Raw genomic sequence first — 14,981 nt, 5'->3', positions numbered from 1 at the left:
GGTCGGACATTCCGGCAACAAAATCTGATGGATTTTTTCTGACGGATTTTGGCCTAAACTGGTGTTGCATACACACGGTCGGAATTTCCGAGGGAAAAAGTCTGATAGAGACCACACATGATCGGATTTTCCGACAATACAATCCGATCAGACCTTTTCCTTTTCGAGTGTACAAGGCATAAGACTAGAGATAGGCTAGAGCTCAGGGAGTTGCTTGCGTGTGACAAGCCAAAACCAGAGCTAAAAGCTATCACCACTGGACTTCCAGCAATAACAAATGATTGGGGTAATAATGATGAAAGGTTAAAGCATGTATTCTTTTTTACCGTTTTTTCTAAGCTGCTCCACGTTGGTAGAGGAGAGAGGCTGTTTGGATATTGCATCTTCTGTCTCATAACAGGTGGCAACAATGAGATCCTTCCCTTGGTTGAGGTTAGCGAGGGATGCGGAATAAGAAAAGTTCCCTTCGCCAACTAACAAGATAGATGGCATCTTTCTGCTTCAATCCTGTATTAAGGGAAACGGAAAGTATTATAGAATATTTAAGAACAAGGTTAGACTAAATCTTAATGCAAGAGTGTCTAGAACATCATATTGGCCATCAGGAAGATTGTGCTAGCCATAAGGCCTGGTTCACACCTTTTAGTGCTTTTTGCAGAAATGCACTACAGTCATTTAACATGGTTTCCTATGGTACATGTTCACATCTATGCTTTTTTCAGCTGCTGCATTTTTGGAAAGGGTCAGGGACTTTTTAAATGCCAAAATGGTGCATTTTTGGTTCAATGGAGAAGCTACAGAAAAGCACATATTGCATTTTTTTATCTGCCCAGCAACAAATTGGCCAAAAAAAAATTAAATAAAAATAAAAACCAAAGGCAAACTGCACAGCTGTGAACAGAGCCAAGGCTCATGTACATAAATGAGTACAGGTTTCTGGGCATAGAACTGTAACTAAACATTGTGCTCACACGTCCACCATAGATGCTGCCACCTAGTGGGCTATTAAAAAGCAAGTTCTACGTAGGATCATTGCTGAATGGTCTTTCAGTCCAAGTTCCTTCAATTCCTGATCTGAAGCCCCATACACACTATCAGATTTTCTGCTGATTTTTGTCTTCAGATTTACCAAAACCATGTAGTAGAAGGGCCTGCCTGATTACATACAAATTGTAACTCCTAAGGTCTGACCTCATATTAAATAATTTTGTTAAATCTGAAGGAAAACTATCAGCAGAAAATCTGATCGTGTGTATGGGGCTTTAAACTTTACGCCTCTCCTAGTTTTTGACCTGCATTTCATCTGACTTCATCCTGATTTTGGATTATCCTCGTCTACCTAGGTTTGCTGCTAATCTCTGTTGTTATCGACCTCGGCCAGGACTTCTGACCAAGATTTTGCCTTTCAACTCTACCCTGCTGTCAGCACGTTGCCAACCTCCTTATGACTGAACATGGTGTTATCCTGGGTGCCCTATTCACTGTATTTCTGTTTGTTGGATGCCACCTCTGCCAGGCTTCAGTCTTCAGTTTCATCCCCTGGCACTTGGGACCTTTCCATCATCCTTGCAGACCTCATCTCAAATTCAAGGGGTGCTCAGATGGCAATTGTGCCATGGACCATCCTCATCATTTCTGGCTCCTCAAACAAGTATGTGACACAGATCTCAGTGATTTCGTCTTTTCCATTTAAAGTGTCACTAAACCCACATCATAAAAACTATCAATAGTGTATTGCAGAGCTTCTAGCCAGGCTTTAAGGCCTCTTTCACACTGAGGCGGGAGGTGCATCAGCGGTAAAGCGCCGCTACTTTTAGTAGTGCTTTACCGTCGGGTTTGCAGCGCTATTCTGCCACTAGCAGGGTGGTTTTACCAGCCGAGAAATGGTTAAAAAATGTCCGCAAAGCACCTCTGCAGAGGCGATTTGCCAGCGATATAGCCGCGCTGCCCCATTGATTTCCATGGGCAGGAGCGGTGTTTTTAGCACTGTAGCACCTGCAAAGTGCCCCAGTGTGAAAGGGGTCTAAGAATAAAACCCCAAGGGAGGGGATCACGGGGGGGTGGAGTACCATGACGTAGGCACGCGGTGAGGACGGTCTCCGCATCCGCCTCCTTCCTCCGAACGAATGACCCACTGGATCCCCGCGAGAAGACGCAGCCTATGACAGACGCCGACGTATGAGGAGAGCGCCGACGCCGGGTCCGAGATCGAGGCTTGGACACGAGGAAGTCCCACAGCTGCACGGCAGACACTATAGACGCTTTAGAGAGAGCCGGGACATGGTAACCCGAAGCCGCGTCTGATCAGAGCAGAGGGGAGAAACAGCCCGACAGCTCAGCAGACGGCCCGGTGATCAGCTGGTCGGACCCTAAACGGGCAGCTTCAACAGACCGAGTGTCAGCCAAGGACCCAGCAACCGGAAGCAATGAGGGACAGAGCCTGAGTGTAAAGGTACCGGACGGGGTAAGGGGGATGGAGCAGGAACCTGATATGAAGTGAGTAAACTGCTATACATTGCTGCATAAGGAGCCTACTGAATAAGGACTGATATAGAAATGATTGCAGGCGACCTGAAGTGATAAGATGCAAAGTGGCTAACCTGGACTGCCATGTCTGCTCAATAAGAGGGGAAAAGGGTCCTGCCACCCTCCAAACTATAGAGATTCAAAATATCATAGCCCTTTAGATGGTAAGGTGCAATAGGTATTTCAGCCACGAAGCAAGTAAAATAAGTATTGTGATTAACTTTGAAATTCTTCAGACCGTCCTGGAAATATATGGGTGGATGATGGATGGTGAACATTCATAGAAGGTTTACATACGATTCCCTGACCAGACCCCCCCCCCCAAGAATGAAGGTATCCCCCCTACCTGAATGTTAAGGAAAAACTACATGGAAGTGACTCTTTATGAACTGTGGTAGAGTGGAGTTCGAGTGTCGGTATCTGGCCTGGCAGTCGGTGGCCAGAGGGCCTCTTTTTCAGGAGTGGGGAAAAGTCTTATCTGAGACACGCATATTCCCTTACCTCCTCTTGTGTTTATCTCTCCAAAATCTTGCCTCAGAAGAGCGAGGAGGATCTAAACCCCTTTTAGGCAGTAGCAAGACATCAGCCGAGACCATTCTGTATATCAACCCCCCAAGATTTGACCCACTTGGATATAAGCTATCCACCTACGCCATTCGATTTCCCCAGGAGATAACTACATCACCCCAGCCCGAGTGTCTGGAAAGAAAACTTCCTTTTTATCCCTGTACATCTCTAGTGGGTACACGGAAGGTTTATTCGGACATTTTTGTATATCCTGGTGTAAGTGAGGAGAGTACAGGTTGACACTAAATAAGGGCCATTTTGGGGCGGAAGGACCCGCCTGAAAAGACCGTAAGAAATAGAGGATTATCTCCCCTAGTAGTGGGTTGATCAACGTGACTTTCTCCAAGTGTATGACTGAGTTCTGACGGGGATAAATATACCCCCTTGTCTCCCCTTTCATATTTATTTTTATTTATTTTTTCTCTTCTTCTTTTTGTTTCTTTATTGTGTGCACCCTTCTCCAATTTATCGCCATAGAAAGGTATCAAGTCTCTTCAAGGTGCGCTCGGAGTCTCCCCCAAGAGATAACTCCGTCAGTTCACATAGGCTGACGGGGAAGAACACTATACTTATATTTCCGTATTTCTCTCTTGGGTTTATCGCAGGTGTATAACGATATTTCTGTATATTGGTGTGTAAGCAAAGGAGGTGGGAAAATGAGGGGGAAGACAAAATCAGGTAAAAGTGCCCCCCCGATATCCAGTCCCGGTGGGATACAGAGATATATGGCATGTAATAATGTGAATACCAGCATGTTGGAGGAGGGGCAGGAAAGCCCAAAACAGGGAGGAGGAAGGAGGTCAGGGCCGAGTAGACAGAAGTTAGGAGAAGAAGGTAAAGGTGCAAAAACAGACGGGGGTAGAAGTGGGGGGATGAAAGAAATAAGCCCAAGTATTATTAGTACTATAACCCAAAGTTCGCACAGAGGTCAAGGGGAGAAAGGGGGGGAGAGAGCAATGGGAGAACCCATCCCTGAGGAAGAGACCCCGCGACCCAATCCCCAAGTGGACCCCGCACCAATAAAAGAGATGTTGGGAGAAATGTTTGCAAAAATGGAGGCGGCTTTAAAGACAGAAATAGCAGGAGTACGGGCAGATATAGGTAGAGTTCTGGAGAGGGTAGAGGAGGTTGAAGAGAGAATAGACAACCAGGAGTTGAGAATAGAGGAGATAGCAGAACAGGTGCAGAACCTACGGAGAACAAATAGGTCCCTCCTTTACAAACTAGAAGATCAGGAGAATAGGAGCAGGAGGAAGAATGTTCGTATTAAAGGTATCCCCGAAAAATATGGCGCCGCAGAGCTGAGTAAAATAGTGCAGCAGGTCTTTAACCCACTATTACAAAGAGATCCAACTGAGAACATAAAATTAGACAGGGTTCACAGGATAGCAGACAGGGGAGGAGTAAGCAGGGAAGCAACACGAGATGTGATAGCGAGGTTTCACTATGTAGAGGAGAAGGGGCAAATAATGGAGAAATTGAGGGCAGTTTCAGGGATCCCTTTTGAAGGTACAGAACTGCGAGTATTTTCAGATCTAGCCCCAGAAACGTTGAGGAGAAGAAGACTCCTAAAACCCCTAACGGAAGTGATGACCGCTGCGGGCATCTCTTATCAGTGGGGTTTCCCAGCGTGTTTGTGGGGGCGAAGAGACGGCCGATCGGCGGTACTTCGCTTCCCGGAGGACCTAAGAAGGTTTTGTGAGAACCTAGAGATTACTCCCCCCCCGCTACCTGGTTGGCAGGAGGAGATAGACACGCACTCCCCCCAAAGAAAGTTAAGATGGCAGAGAAGGAGAACTAAAGAGAGGAATGATGGAGAGGAAGATAACAGATACAGGGGACAGCAATGTTGAGGGCTCGAGGGGTCCAGTGGGAAGGGAGGGGAGGAGGTGGGAGGGAGGGAACCGTCGTCATTGGGTAGGTACTACCAGGTATGAACCCCCAAGGAAACATGAAGTATAGACACTGTCAGAGAGACAGGGTCAGGTTCATGTACATACATAGGGGGGGAGAGACCCCCTACCAACGCCTGCAGTGGCAGAGTTGGGGGAGAGGGAGGGAGGGGGGAAGGGGACTCGGGGGGTTGGGCAGCGGAAGGGGGGGTTGTGTCTTTTTTTTTTTTTTTTCTTTCCTTCTTGCTTGTCCTTCGTGTCCTCCTGGTCCACTGGAATGGGTGGACCCACTCTGAGTCGGTGTGTGGGAAGCAGTAAAATAATAGATACCAATGGTTCTTATTAACGTGATAACATACAATGTAAGGGGATTAAACACAAGTGAAAAAAGGTACAAAATCAATAAAGAACTACAATTTATGGGGGGAAAAGTTATATGCCTTCAAGAAACCTACATTACTAGTAGCTCCGGGATAAGTTTATCATCACATCAATTTCCAATGTGGTTCTATGGAGATTCCACATCAACGCACTCCAGGGGAGTAGCGATTGGCTTTGAAAAATCAGTAAGATTTGAGATTGAAGACCGACTGACCGACCCAGAGGGGAGATACCTATTCTTAAAGGGCAAATTGGAAAATATGAAATGTACGATTGTTAACGTGTATGCACCAAACAGCAATCAAGAGAAATTTCTGTTGAGAGTATTAAGCAAATTAGAAGACTTTAGAATGGGAATGGTAATCTTGGCTGGTGATTTAAACTGGTGCCTGGATCCTAAGCTGGACTCCTCAGGGGGTGGTTCACAGAGAGCAGAGCATCAGTATAGGAAAATAAATAAAGCATTTAACAACGCTCAGTTACATGATGGTTGGAGGATTACCCATCAGAAAGATCGGGACTATACCCATTTCTCCTCAGTGCATAAAACTTTTACAAGATTAGATTATATCTTTGTAGGACAACAATTGGTAGCCTTCTTAAAAAAAGCAGAAATTAAGTCAATCACTTTGTCCGATCATGCCCCGGTAAGAGTCCAACTTGATATACAGGGTCAGACGGGGATAGGAAGTGCGTGGAAATTAAATGACTCACTCATCCTTGAACAAGATGTAAGTGTAAAAATCCTGCAGGAATTACCGTATTTTTCGGACGATAAGGCGCACCGGATTATAAGGCGCACTAGCAACGACCGGCTAATATAATGGATATTTCCATATATAAGGCGCATCGGACTATAAGGCGCACTGGATTATAAGGCGCATTTAATGAAACACAACTCGGATGCGGTACTGTAAGTCAAATTTTATTCAACTCTTTAGCAATAACCATAAAATGGTCTATAACAATAACTCTTAACACTGTTCAATTAAATACAAAACCAGACAATTATTTTTTCACTTTATTCTTCAATAACTATTAACACTGTTCAGTTACCGGTGAATACCGTACAAAACCAGACACTCACTTTTTCACTTTATTCTTCTCCCGCAAATCCATCAAATTCTTCATCTTCAGTGTCTGAGTTTAACAATTGGGCGATTTCGGCATCAAGCACGCCCGTATCCCTCTCATCATTCTCATCAGTATCCGAGTCAGGCTCGTTGCTGTCATCGGTACCGGTACTTAGCTGTTCAGTGATAATTCCGGACTTCTTGAAAGCTCGGATTACACTGGTGACTGATACCTTCGCCCAGGCATCCACGATCCACTGGCAGATAGTGGCGTAACTCGCCCGGCGTTGCCTCCCTGTGTTGGTGAATGTGTGTTCGCCTTCTGTCATCCAATGCTCCCACGCAGCTCGCAGTTTAACTTTAAACGACCTGTTGACACCTATATCTAGTGGCTGCAGTTCTTTGGTTAATCCACCTGGAATGATGGCAAGCACCGAATTAGTTTTCTTCACTTGGGCTTTGACAGTATCTGTCAGATGGGCGCGCATGGAGTCACAGACCAATAGGGATGGAGATTCGTGGAAAAAGCCGCCCGGTCTCTTGACGTAAACCTCTCTCAGCCACTCACTCATCTTCTCCTCGTCCATCCAGCCCTTCGGGTTAGCCTTGATGATGATGCCAACCGGAAACTTTTCTTTTGGCAGAGTCTTCCTCTTGAAAATTACCATGGGTGGTAGTTTCTGGCCATTAGCCTGGCAACCGAGAACTACAGTGAAGGATGACTTTTCGTTTCCTGTAGTGCGTATAGATACCGTACTGGTCCCTGTTCTCTCGACAGTACGGTTTACAGGGATATCAAAGGTAAGGGGGACCTCGTCCATGTTGGTGATGTGCTCTGGTCGGATTTTCTGTTCATTGATCTTGTTCTTGCAGTAGGTATGGAAAATGGCCATCTTTTCTTCGTAATCCTTTGGCAGTTGCTGTGACATAGTGGTTCTTGTGCGGATAGAGAGATTCCGCCTTTTCATGAAACGGAAGCACCAAGAGGGACCTCCTCGAAAGTCGTTGATCTCCATGTCGCGTGCGATCGCTGTTGCTTTGAGTCGAATAGAGACAGTAGAGACGCTTCTACCTGCGGTTCTCTGTTCAATAACCCACTGTTCAATTTTGTCCTCCAACCGTGGCCATCTTGCTTTGTTTCCTCGGAAACTCAGTTTGGTCTTCTTTACCTGGCGCAGGGCATCTTCTTGCTTCCTCCACTTTCGTACCATTGATTCATTAATGTTGAATTCTCTCGCAGCTACTCTATTTCCATGCTCTACTGCATGACTGATAGCCTTCAGTTTGAAATCCGCTTCGTAAGCATGTCTCTTAACAGGAGCCATTTTTGGGGCAGCGGGTATACCGTAGAAAATGAACGAATGAATGCGCACACCTCCTGACTAAGATGGCCGTAATGCTCACGAAGCTGCACTGCTTGGATTGGGCATTACGGCCATCTTAGTCAGGAGGTGTGCGCATTCATTCGTTCATTTTCTACAGTATACCCGCTGCCCCAAAAATGGCTCCTGTTAAGAGACATGCTTACGAAGCGGATTTCAAACTCATCGCTATCAGTCACGCAGTAGAACAACCTAAGAGAGGTTTACGGTACGTCAGTTTACGGTAAGAGACCGGGTGGCTTTTTCCACGAAGGTCATATATAAGGCGCACCGGATTATAAGGCGCACGGTCGATTTTATGAGAAAATTTAGGCTTTTACGTGCGCCTTATAGTCCGAAAAATACGGTAAGTGATTTCTATGCGACGAATGACACAGGAGAATGCTCGAAGGCTACTATTTGGGAGACCCATAAGGCGGTCATCAGGGGGATCTTGATTGGAATTGGCGCAGGGAAAAAGAAAGACAGGGAGAAGGCGAAGAGACAGCTATACAAGGAGATTGAGGAGTTAGAACAAACTACCAGACCCAGAGGGCTCCAGGAATCACAGGAACTACAAAAAAAAAAAAAGAGAACTGGAAGAATATCTAGAACATGAGAGGAGGACAGCTTTCCATAGAATAAATAGGGAGAGACATCTGTGGGGCAACAAGTCAAGTAAGTGGCTAGCCAGAAGAGTAAAGGAACAGAAGAACAGGACCTATATATCGAGGATTAGAGATAGGGAGGGGGAGATGAAGTTCGTAACATCGGACATTGCAGAGAACTTCCAGTCATACTACAGTGCATTATATAACATAGGTAGGAGAGGGGTGGGAAAGGAGAAAAGGAAAGAAATAACCAGGGATTACCTAGAGAAGTTTAAAAGCGTAAAAGTGACAAGTGAGGCCCTGCAGGAACTAGAGACCCCTATCTCAGTAATGGAAGTGGAAAGGGCAATTAAGGAAACAGCTATGGGGGGAAGTCCCGGACCAGATGGTTATTCCATCGCGTACTACAAAAAATTTAAAAATTTCCTAGCACCCAAGCTCTGTGATTATTATAATGAGGTGGGGGATGGGGGGACCTTCCGTGAAGAAGCCCTGATTGCCCATATATCATTGATTTTAAAAGAAGGAAAGGACCCAGCAGCGATGGAAAGTTATAGGCCGATCTCATTACTGAATGTAGACGTAAAGCTTTATGCGAAAATTTTGGCGGAACGATTTAAATCCCTCCTCCCCAAGTGGATCCATACCGATCAAGTGGGTTTTGTCAGGGGACGAGAGGGAAGGGATAACGCTTTAAAGTCAGTAATGTTGATACAGGAAGTAATTAGAAGAGAGACTCCCACTCTGCTCTTGTCGGTGGATGCCGAGAAGGCATTTGACAGAGCAGATTGGGAGTTTATAAATGAGACCCTGGAGCATTTGGGGCTGGGCGAGAGAATGATGCAGAGGGTAAAAGCATTGTATAAAAAACCGACAGCTAGGATTAAGGTGAATGGCTCCCTGTCTCGCCCCTTTGAATTATTCAACGGGACGAGACAGGGATGCCCCCTTTTCCCGATCCTTTTTGTGATTGCCTTGGAGCCATTATTGGCAGCAATCCGGGGCAACCAGGACATACGAGGAATAACAGTAAGAGGGAAAGAGTATAAGGTGTCTGCATTTGCGGACGACCTGCTCTTGTATGTGACACACCCCAGACTATCAATACCAATGATAGTGAAGGAAATAGAACAATACGGACGAATCTCTAATTTTAAAATCAACTTATCTAAATCAGAAATATTAAACTTGAATGTATCTAAAGAAATACAGAAAGACTTAACTGCAAGCCTACCTTTTAAATGGAGTGGAGGGGAACTGAGCTACCTAGGGATTAAATTAACGGCAAAAAAAACGAAATTGTATGAAACAAACTATATACCCCTGCTTAATAAAATTAAATCCCAAACGGAAAATATGAAACATAAAAGAATATCGTGGATAGGCAGAGTGAACGTAATAAAAATGTTCATACTGCCGACGGTACTATATACATTCCAAATGCTCCCCATCGCCCTCCCGAGTAGTTTTTTCAGAAAATTAAAATCCCTTGTTCTTGCATTCATATGGTACCCCAAAAAATCGCGTATTGCTTACAAGGTCCTAGTAAAAGAGAAGGAAAAGGGAGGAGTGGGACTACCAGATTTTAAAAAATACTATGAAGCCATAATATTATCCAGGATGGTAGATTGGATACATAACTTAGAGGGGAAGAACTGGGCAGAGTTGGAAATGAGTTTAAGTGGGTCAGACTTAACAAAAATGATTTGGATACCAACCCAAGTAAGGAACCTAGGAATAGGCACTAGCACGATCACAAGGCTTACACTGAGAATATGGGACAAAATAAATAAGTCACACAACTGGACATGCAATTCTCCCTTAATGTCACTATTAGACACAAAATATTTTTTACCAGGAATGGAAGAGCGAATGTTTTATAGTAGATGGGCACAGAAAGTAGAAGTAACACTGGGAGAGGTGATGACAGGAGATAGGATCTTAACATATAGGGAAATCACTCAACAATGGGGAAACAGACCCTTAGATAAATGGAGATATAATCAGCTAGCACATTTCACACAAGGGCTTCCACAGCCCCTACGAGGAATGAATGATTTAAGGCCACTAGAAAAATTACTTAAGGACCCACAAAGTATAGTGAAAAGGATATCCAAAGTATACAAAATATTAAGAGGTGAGGGAGAAGGGGAATTACCTATATACTTAGGGAAATGGGAAAGGGAATTGGGGACTCTTCGAAACGACGAACATAGGAGAAAAATATTAAAAATGACATATACATTAGCGAAAGACTCACGAACATACGAAATGGCATACAAGTTAATAGCGAGGTGGTATATGATACCCATAAGAATGCAGAAATTAAGAAAAGGAGAGGACTTGATGTGTTGGAGGGAATGTAAAGAACAAGGCACGTTTAAACACATTTGGTGGGACTGCCCAAAAATAAGACCTTTCTGGGATAAGATAATAGAAAATATTTACCTGATAACTGGAATGAGGATTAGGAAATGTCCATGGTCTTGCCTGTTCCACGACACAGACATGGGAGTAAGACAGTATAAAGCTACACTTATCCCCTATCTCTTGAATGCAGCCAAAGCCGTAATTCCAATTCATTGGGGAGATCCCCAGGGGCCGACAATCTTAGAGTGGGTGAAGAGGGTGGAGCAGAGTAGATTGACTGAAGATTCGATCAATAAAACCCTGGAACCAGAGAGCACAATCCAAGGGAAATGGCAACAATGGCTGACATTTATAGAGAGTGGGATCTGTCTTGTTGAGTAAACAGGAGTAGGGAGTAGAGGAGGAGGACGAAGGACACGGGCGGAGATTGGGGGGCACAACTCCGCCCGATTTTTTTTTTTTTTATTTTTTTTTGCCCGTGGGGGGGAAGGGAGGGAGGAGATGTACTCTTTTAAATGTATTTTGTAAGAAGAGAGGGGTAAGGAGTCGGTAGTTTTGTATTACACTATACGACCCCACCCTCAAGATCTGTAAAACAATGTATGAATAATTTATGAAAAATAGAAATAAAGAATATATAAAAAAAAAAAAAAAGAATAAAACCCCATACACACGGGCCAAACGTCAGGAGACATTGGCCAGTTAAAAAAATAAAAACGTCTGACATTCGCTTTGTGTATCTGCTACCCTGTCCAACTTCTGTTGGACGAGCATGCTGGAAAAACAGCATCCAACCAACTCCAGATCAGCGCTCTCAGCCAATGGCAGACAGCGCTGATCAGAGTGTTCTGGTGGGAGGGCCGTCCCCCTCTCAGAACACAACAGCTCAGCAGGGGAGATCGCTGTACTAATTTTGCATAGTTAGTACAGCAGCTCCAATCGGAGCTGACAGGTTTTTTTTCTGTTCAACTCGCTCCGTTGAACACAAAAAAAAAAAATCGTGTGTACCAGGCTTTCCTAGCCACCAGTTTCCCCACCCAACCCCTATCCTGCCCCTTAACATGTCCCACCATCAAAGATTTCCCCTCCAATCACGGCCCCTCCCCATCACAGACCCCCCAAATCAAAGACCATCTCCCCATAACAGACCCCCCCCTTCCTCAATCACAGACCCCTCAATCACCCCCCCCCCCCCGATCACAGACCCATCCCATCACAGATCCCTTCCCATTACAGACTCCCCGCAACACAGATCCTTCCCATCACAGATCACCCCAATCACAGATCCCTCCCCTTCCTCATCACAGACCATCCCATCCCATCATAAATCTTTCCCCTCCCCATCACAGATCCCCCAGCCTCCCCCCACCCATCACAGATCCGCCCCCCTATTACAGACCCATCCCATCACAGACCCCCCCCCCCCCATTACAGATGACTTCCTCATCACAGACCATCCCATCACAAATCCCCCAGCCCCCCCCCACCACAGATATGCCCCCCCACAGACCCCTGCCCATCATAGATCACCCCAATCGCAGACACCCCCCCCCCCATCACAGCCCATCCCATCACAGATCCCCCTTTTACAGACTCCTCCCCATCACAGATCCCCCTCCCAATAAACAGATCATCCCATCCAACCCAGACCATGCCATTATAGACCCCTCCCCCCACCCCCCATCACAGACTATCCCACCACAGATCCCTCCCCATCACAGACACATCCCATCAGACCCCCCCTCAGACCATCCCATCACAGATCCTCCCCATTACAGACCCTTACCCCCCCCCCCTCTCAAAATTGATCTCCAATCAATGATTTCCCCCCCCAAATTACAGACCATCCCCTCACAGATCCCATTCCCTCCCCATTACAGACAACCCCCTCATCACAGACCATTCCATCACAGATCGCTCTCCAATCACAGACTTTCCCATCAGACACCTCCCCATTACAAACCTATCCCATCAGACACCCCCATCACAGACCATCCTATCACAGATCTCTGCCCATTCACCCTCATCACAGATCATTCTATCAGAGAATACTACCAATCACAGATAGGGATGAGCTCAGGCATGTTCGCATGGTCCACTAGCAGAGCCCGCCAGGAAGTCAGCACTGCGCTAATCACAGGCAGTGAGACATTTCTAGATCTCTGCAGCCGCACATCGGGGCAATGTCTCACTGCCTGAGATTAGCGCAGCGCTGCGCCGACTTCCTGGCAGGCTCTGCACATGGACCATGCGAACACGCCTAAGCTCATCCCTAATCACAGACCTCTCCCCATTACAGACCCATTCCATCAGACACTGCCCCCCAATCAGAGACCCATCCCATCAGAGACCCCCTCCAATCACTGTTCCTCCCCATCACAGACCCATCCCATAAAAAATGGCCCCCCATCACATACCATGCCATTACAGATTCACCCCCCTCCCAAATCGATTCCCCATCATAGATCCCTCCCCATAACAGACAACCCCCTAACAGATCACTTCCAATCACAGACACCCCCCCCCCCCCAAATCACAGACCCTGATGTGGAAATTCATATTTATATCAAGGAGCTTCAAGGGAACCATTCTGAGGACTTTCTAATTAAATTACCATGCCCTGTTTACATATGTATGTGATTGAGATAGAGATATATATATATATCTCTATCTCAATGTTGTTACAGGAATGTGTGTATTTAATATATTTTTGGGTTTAATCATGAGAGGTGGGCCTAGTTACTGTTTTCTGTATCTTTTGTCTGCATAGTGACTAAGCTACACTATTGTCTTTAGGGGAGCAGACATTGTGTCTTCACCTGATCATAAGTCCATGAAATGCTAATTTATACTGAGATCAAGGAGGGTTTCTTACATCAGGGCTCGACAAAACCCGGGCGACAGGTCGCATTTGCGACTAGAATTAGCGACCTGGCGCCTGGGGCAGCCTTTCTCAGTGGACCCCCCCCCCCCGGCGTCATCGCGTCGGGCCGTTCCGCCGGCGGCCGGTAACTGCGACTTTGAGGCCTTCTGCGGTCCTATGATTCCTTCTGGAATCTGGCGCCCTCTTGTGGTGGCCGTTGGTATGACAACCAGCAATGCTAATGGAGCTTCCTCTCTGTTTTTTTATTGCCTGCCTATCTCCTTCCCTTTATTTAGAACCCCCTAAACATTATATATATTTTTTATTCTAACACCCTAGAGAATAAAATGGTGGTTGTTGCAATACTGTCTGTCACACCGTATTTGCGCAGCGGACTTACATGCACACTTTTTTGGGGAAAAATAATTTATTTAATAAAAAAATAAGATAACAGTAAAGTTAGCCCAATTTTTTTGATATTGTTAAAGATAATGTTACGCCGAGTAAACTGATACCCAACATGTCACGCTTCAAAACTGCACCCGCTCATGGAATGGCGACAAACTTTTACCCTTTAAAATCTCCATAGCCGACGTTTAAAAAAATTCTACAGGTTGCATGTTTTGTTACAGAGCAGGTCTAGGGCTAGAATTATTGCTCTCGCTCTACCGATCACGGCGATACCTCCTATGTGTGGTTTGAACACCACTTTCATATACGGGCGGGACAGGGCGCGTTTAAAACATTTTTTATTTTTCTTATTTTAACTTTTATTTTTAATTTTTTTTCCACTGTTCTTTTAAAAAAAAATTGTGTCACTTTTATTCTTATTACAAGGAATGTAAAAATCCCTTGTAATAGGAAAAGCATGACAGGTCCTCTTATATATGAGATCTGGGGTCAGAGAGACCTCAGATCTCATATTTACACTAAAATGAAATTGAAAAAAAAATAATTGTCATTTGGAAAAAAAAAAAAAAGTCCCTCTAAGAGCTATGGGCAATGACTTGGAGACAGTGGGGGGGGGGGAGGGGGATATCTTCCCCTCACTCATCTCCATCATTGGTGTCAGTGAGAGGAACGGTACCCCATCATTGGTGTCAGTGAGAGGAACAACGCCCCATCATTGGTGTCAGTGGGAGGAACAGCGCCCCATCATTGGTATCAGTGGGAGGAATAGCACCCCATCATTGGTATCAGTGAGAAAAATAGTACCCCATCATTGGTGTCAGTGGGAGAAACAGTACCCCATCTGGTGTCAGTGAGAGGAAGAATAGCACCCCATCATTGGTGTCAGTGGGAGGAATAGCACCCCATCATTGGTGTCAGTGGGAGGA

The 14,981-nt window shown here is 45.5% G+C and overlaps 1 protein-coding gene across 1 annotated transcript in view; it reads right to left on the bottom strand.

Annotated features, from left to right (window-relative positions):
- FDXACB1 (ferredoxin-fold anticodon binding domain containing 1) overlaps nt 1-14,981 on the bottom strand; it is a 29,881-nt gene that overhangs the window by 13,072 nt on the left and 1,828 nt on the right. The window contains exon 2 of the mRNA XM_077456922.1: nt 327-507. Within this exon, the coding sequence (XP_077313048.1) occupies nt 327-492 (166 nt within the window). The 5' untranslated portion in view covers nt 493-507. The remainder of the gene's footprint in view (nt 1-326; nt 508-14,981) is intronic.

The sequence above is a fragment of the Lithobates pipiens genome, unplaced genomic scaffold (assembly GCF_037356315.1).
Source record: "Lithobates pipiens isolate NorthernLeopardFrog02 unplaced genomic scaffold, aLitPip1_a1.2 Scaffold_27, whole genome shotgun sequence".
NCBI classification, from domain to species: Eukaryota; Metazoa; Chordata; class Amphibia; order Anura; family Ranidae; genus Lithobates; species Lithobates pipiens.
The sequence above is the reverse complement of the archived record's forward strand: the minus strand, read 5'-3'. Positions and strand labels throughout refer to the sequence as shown.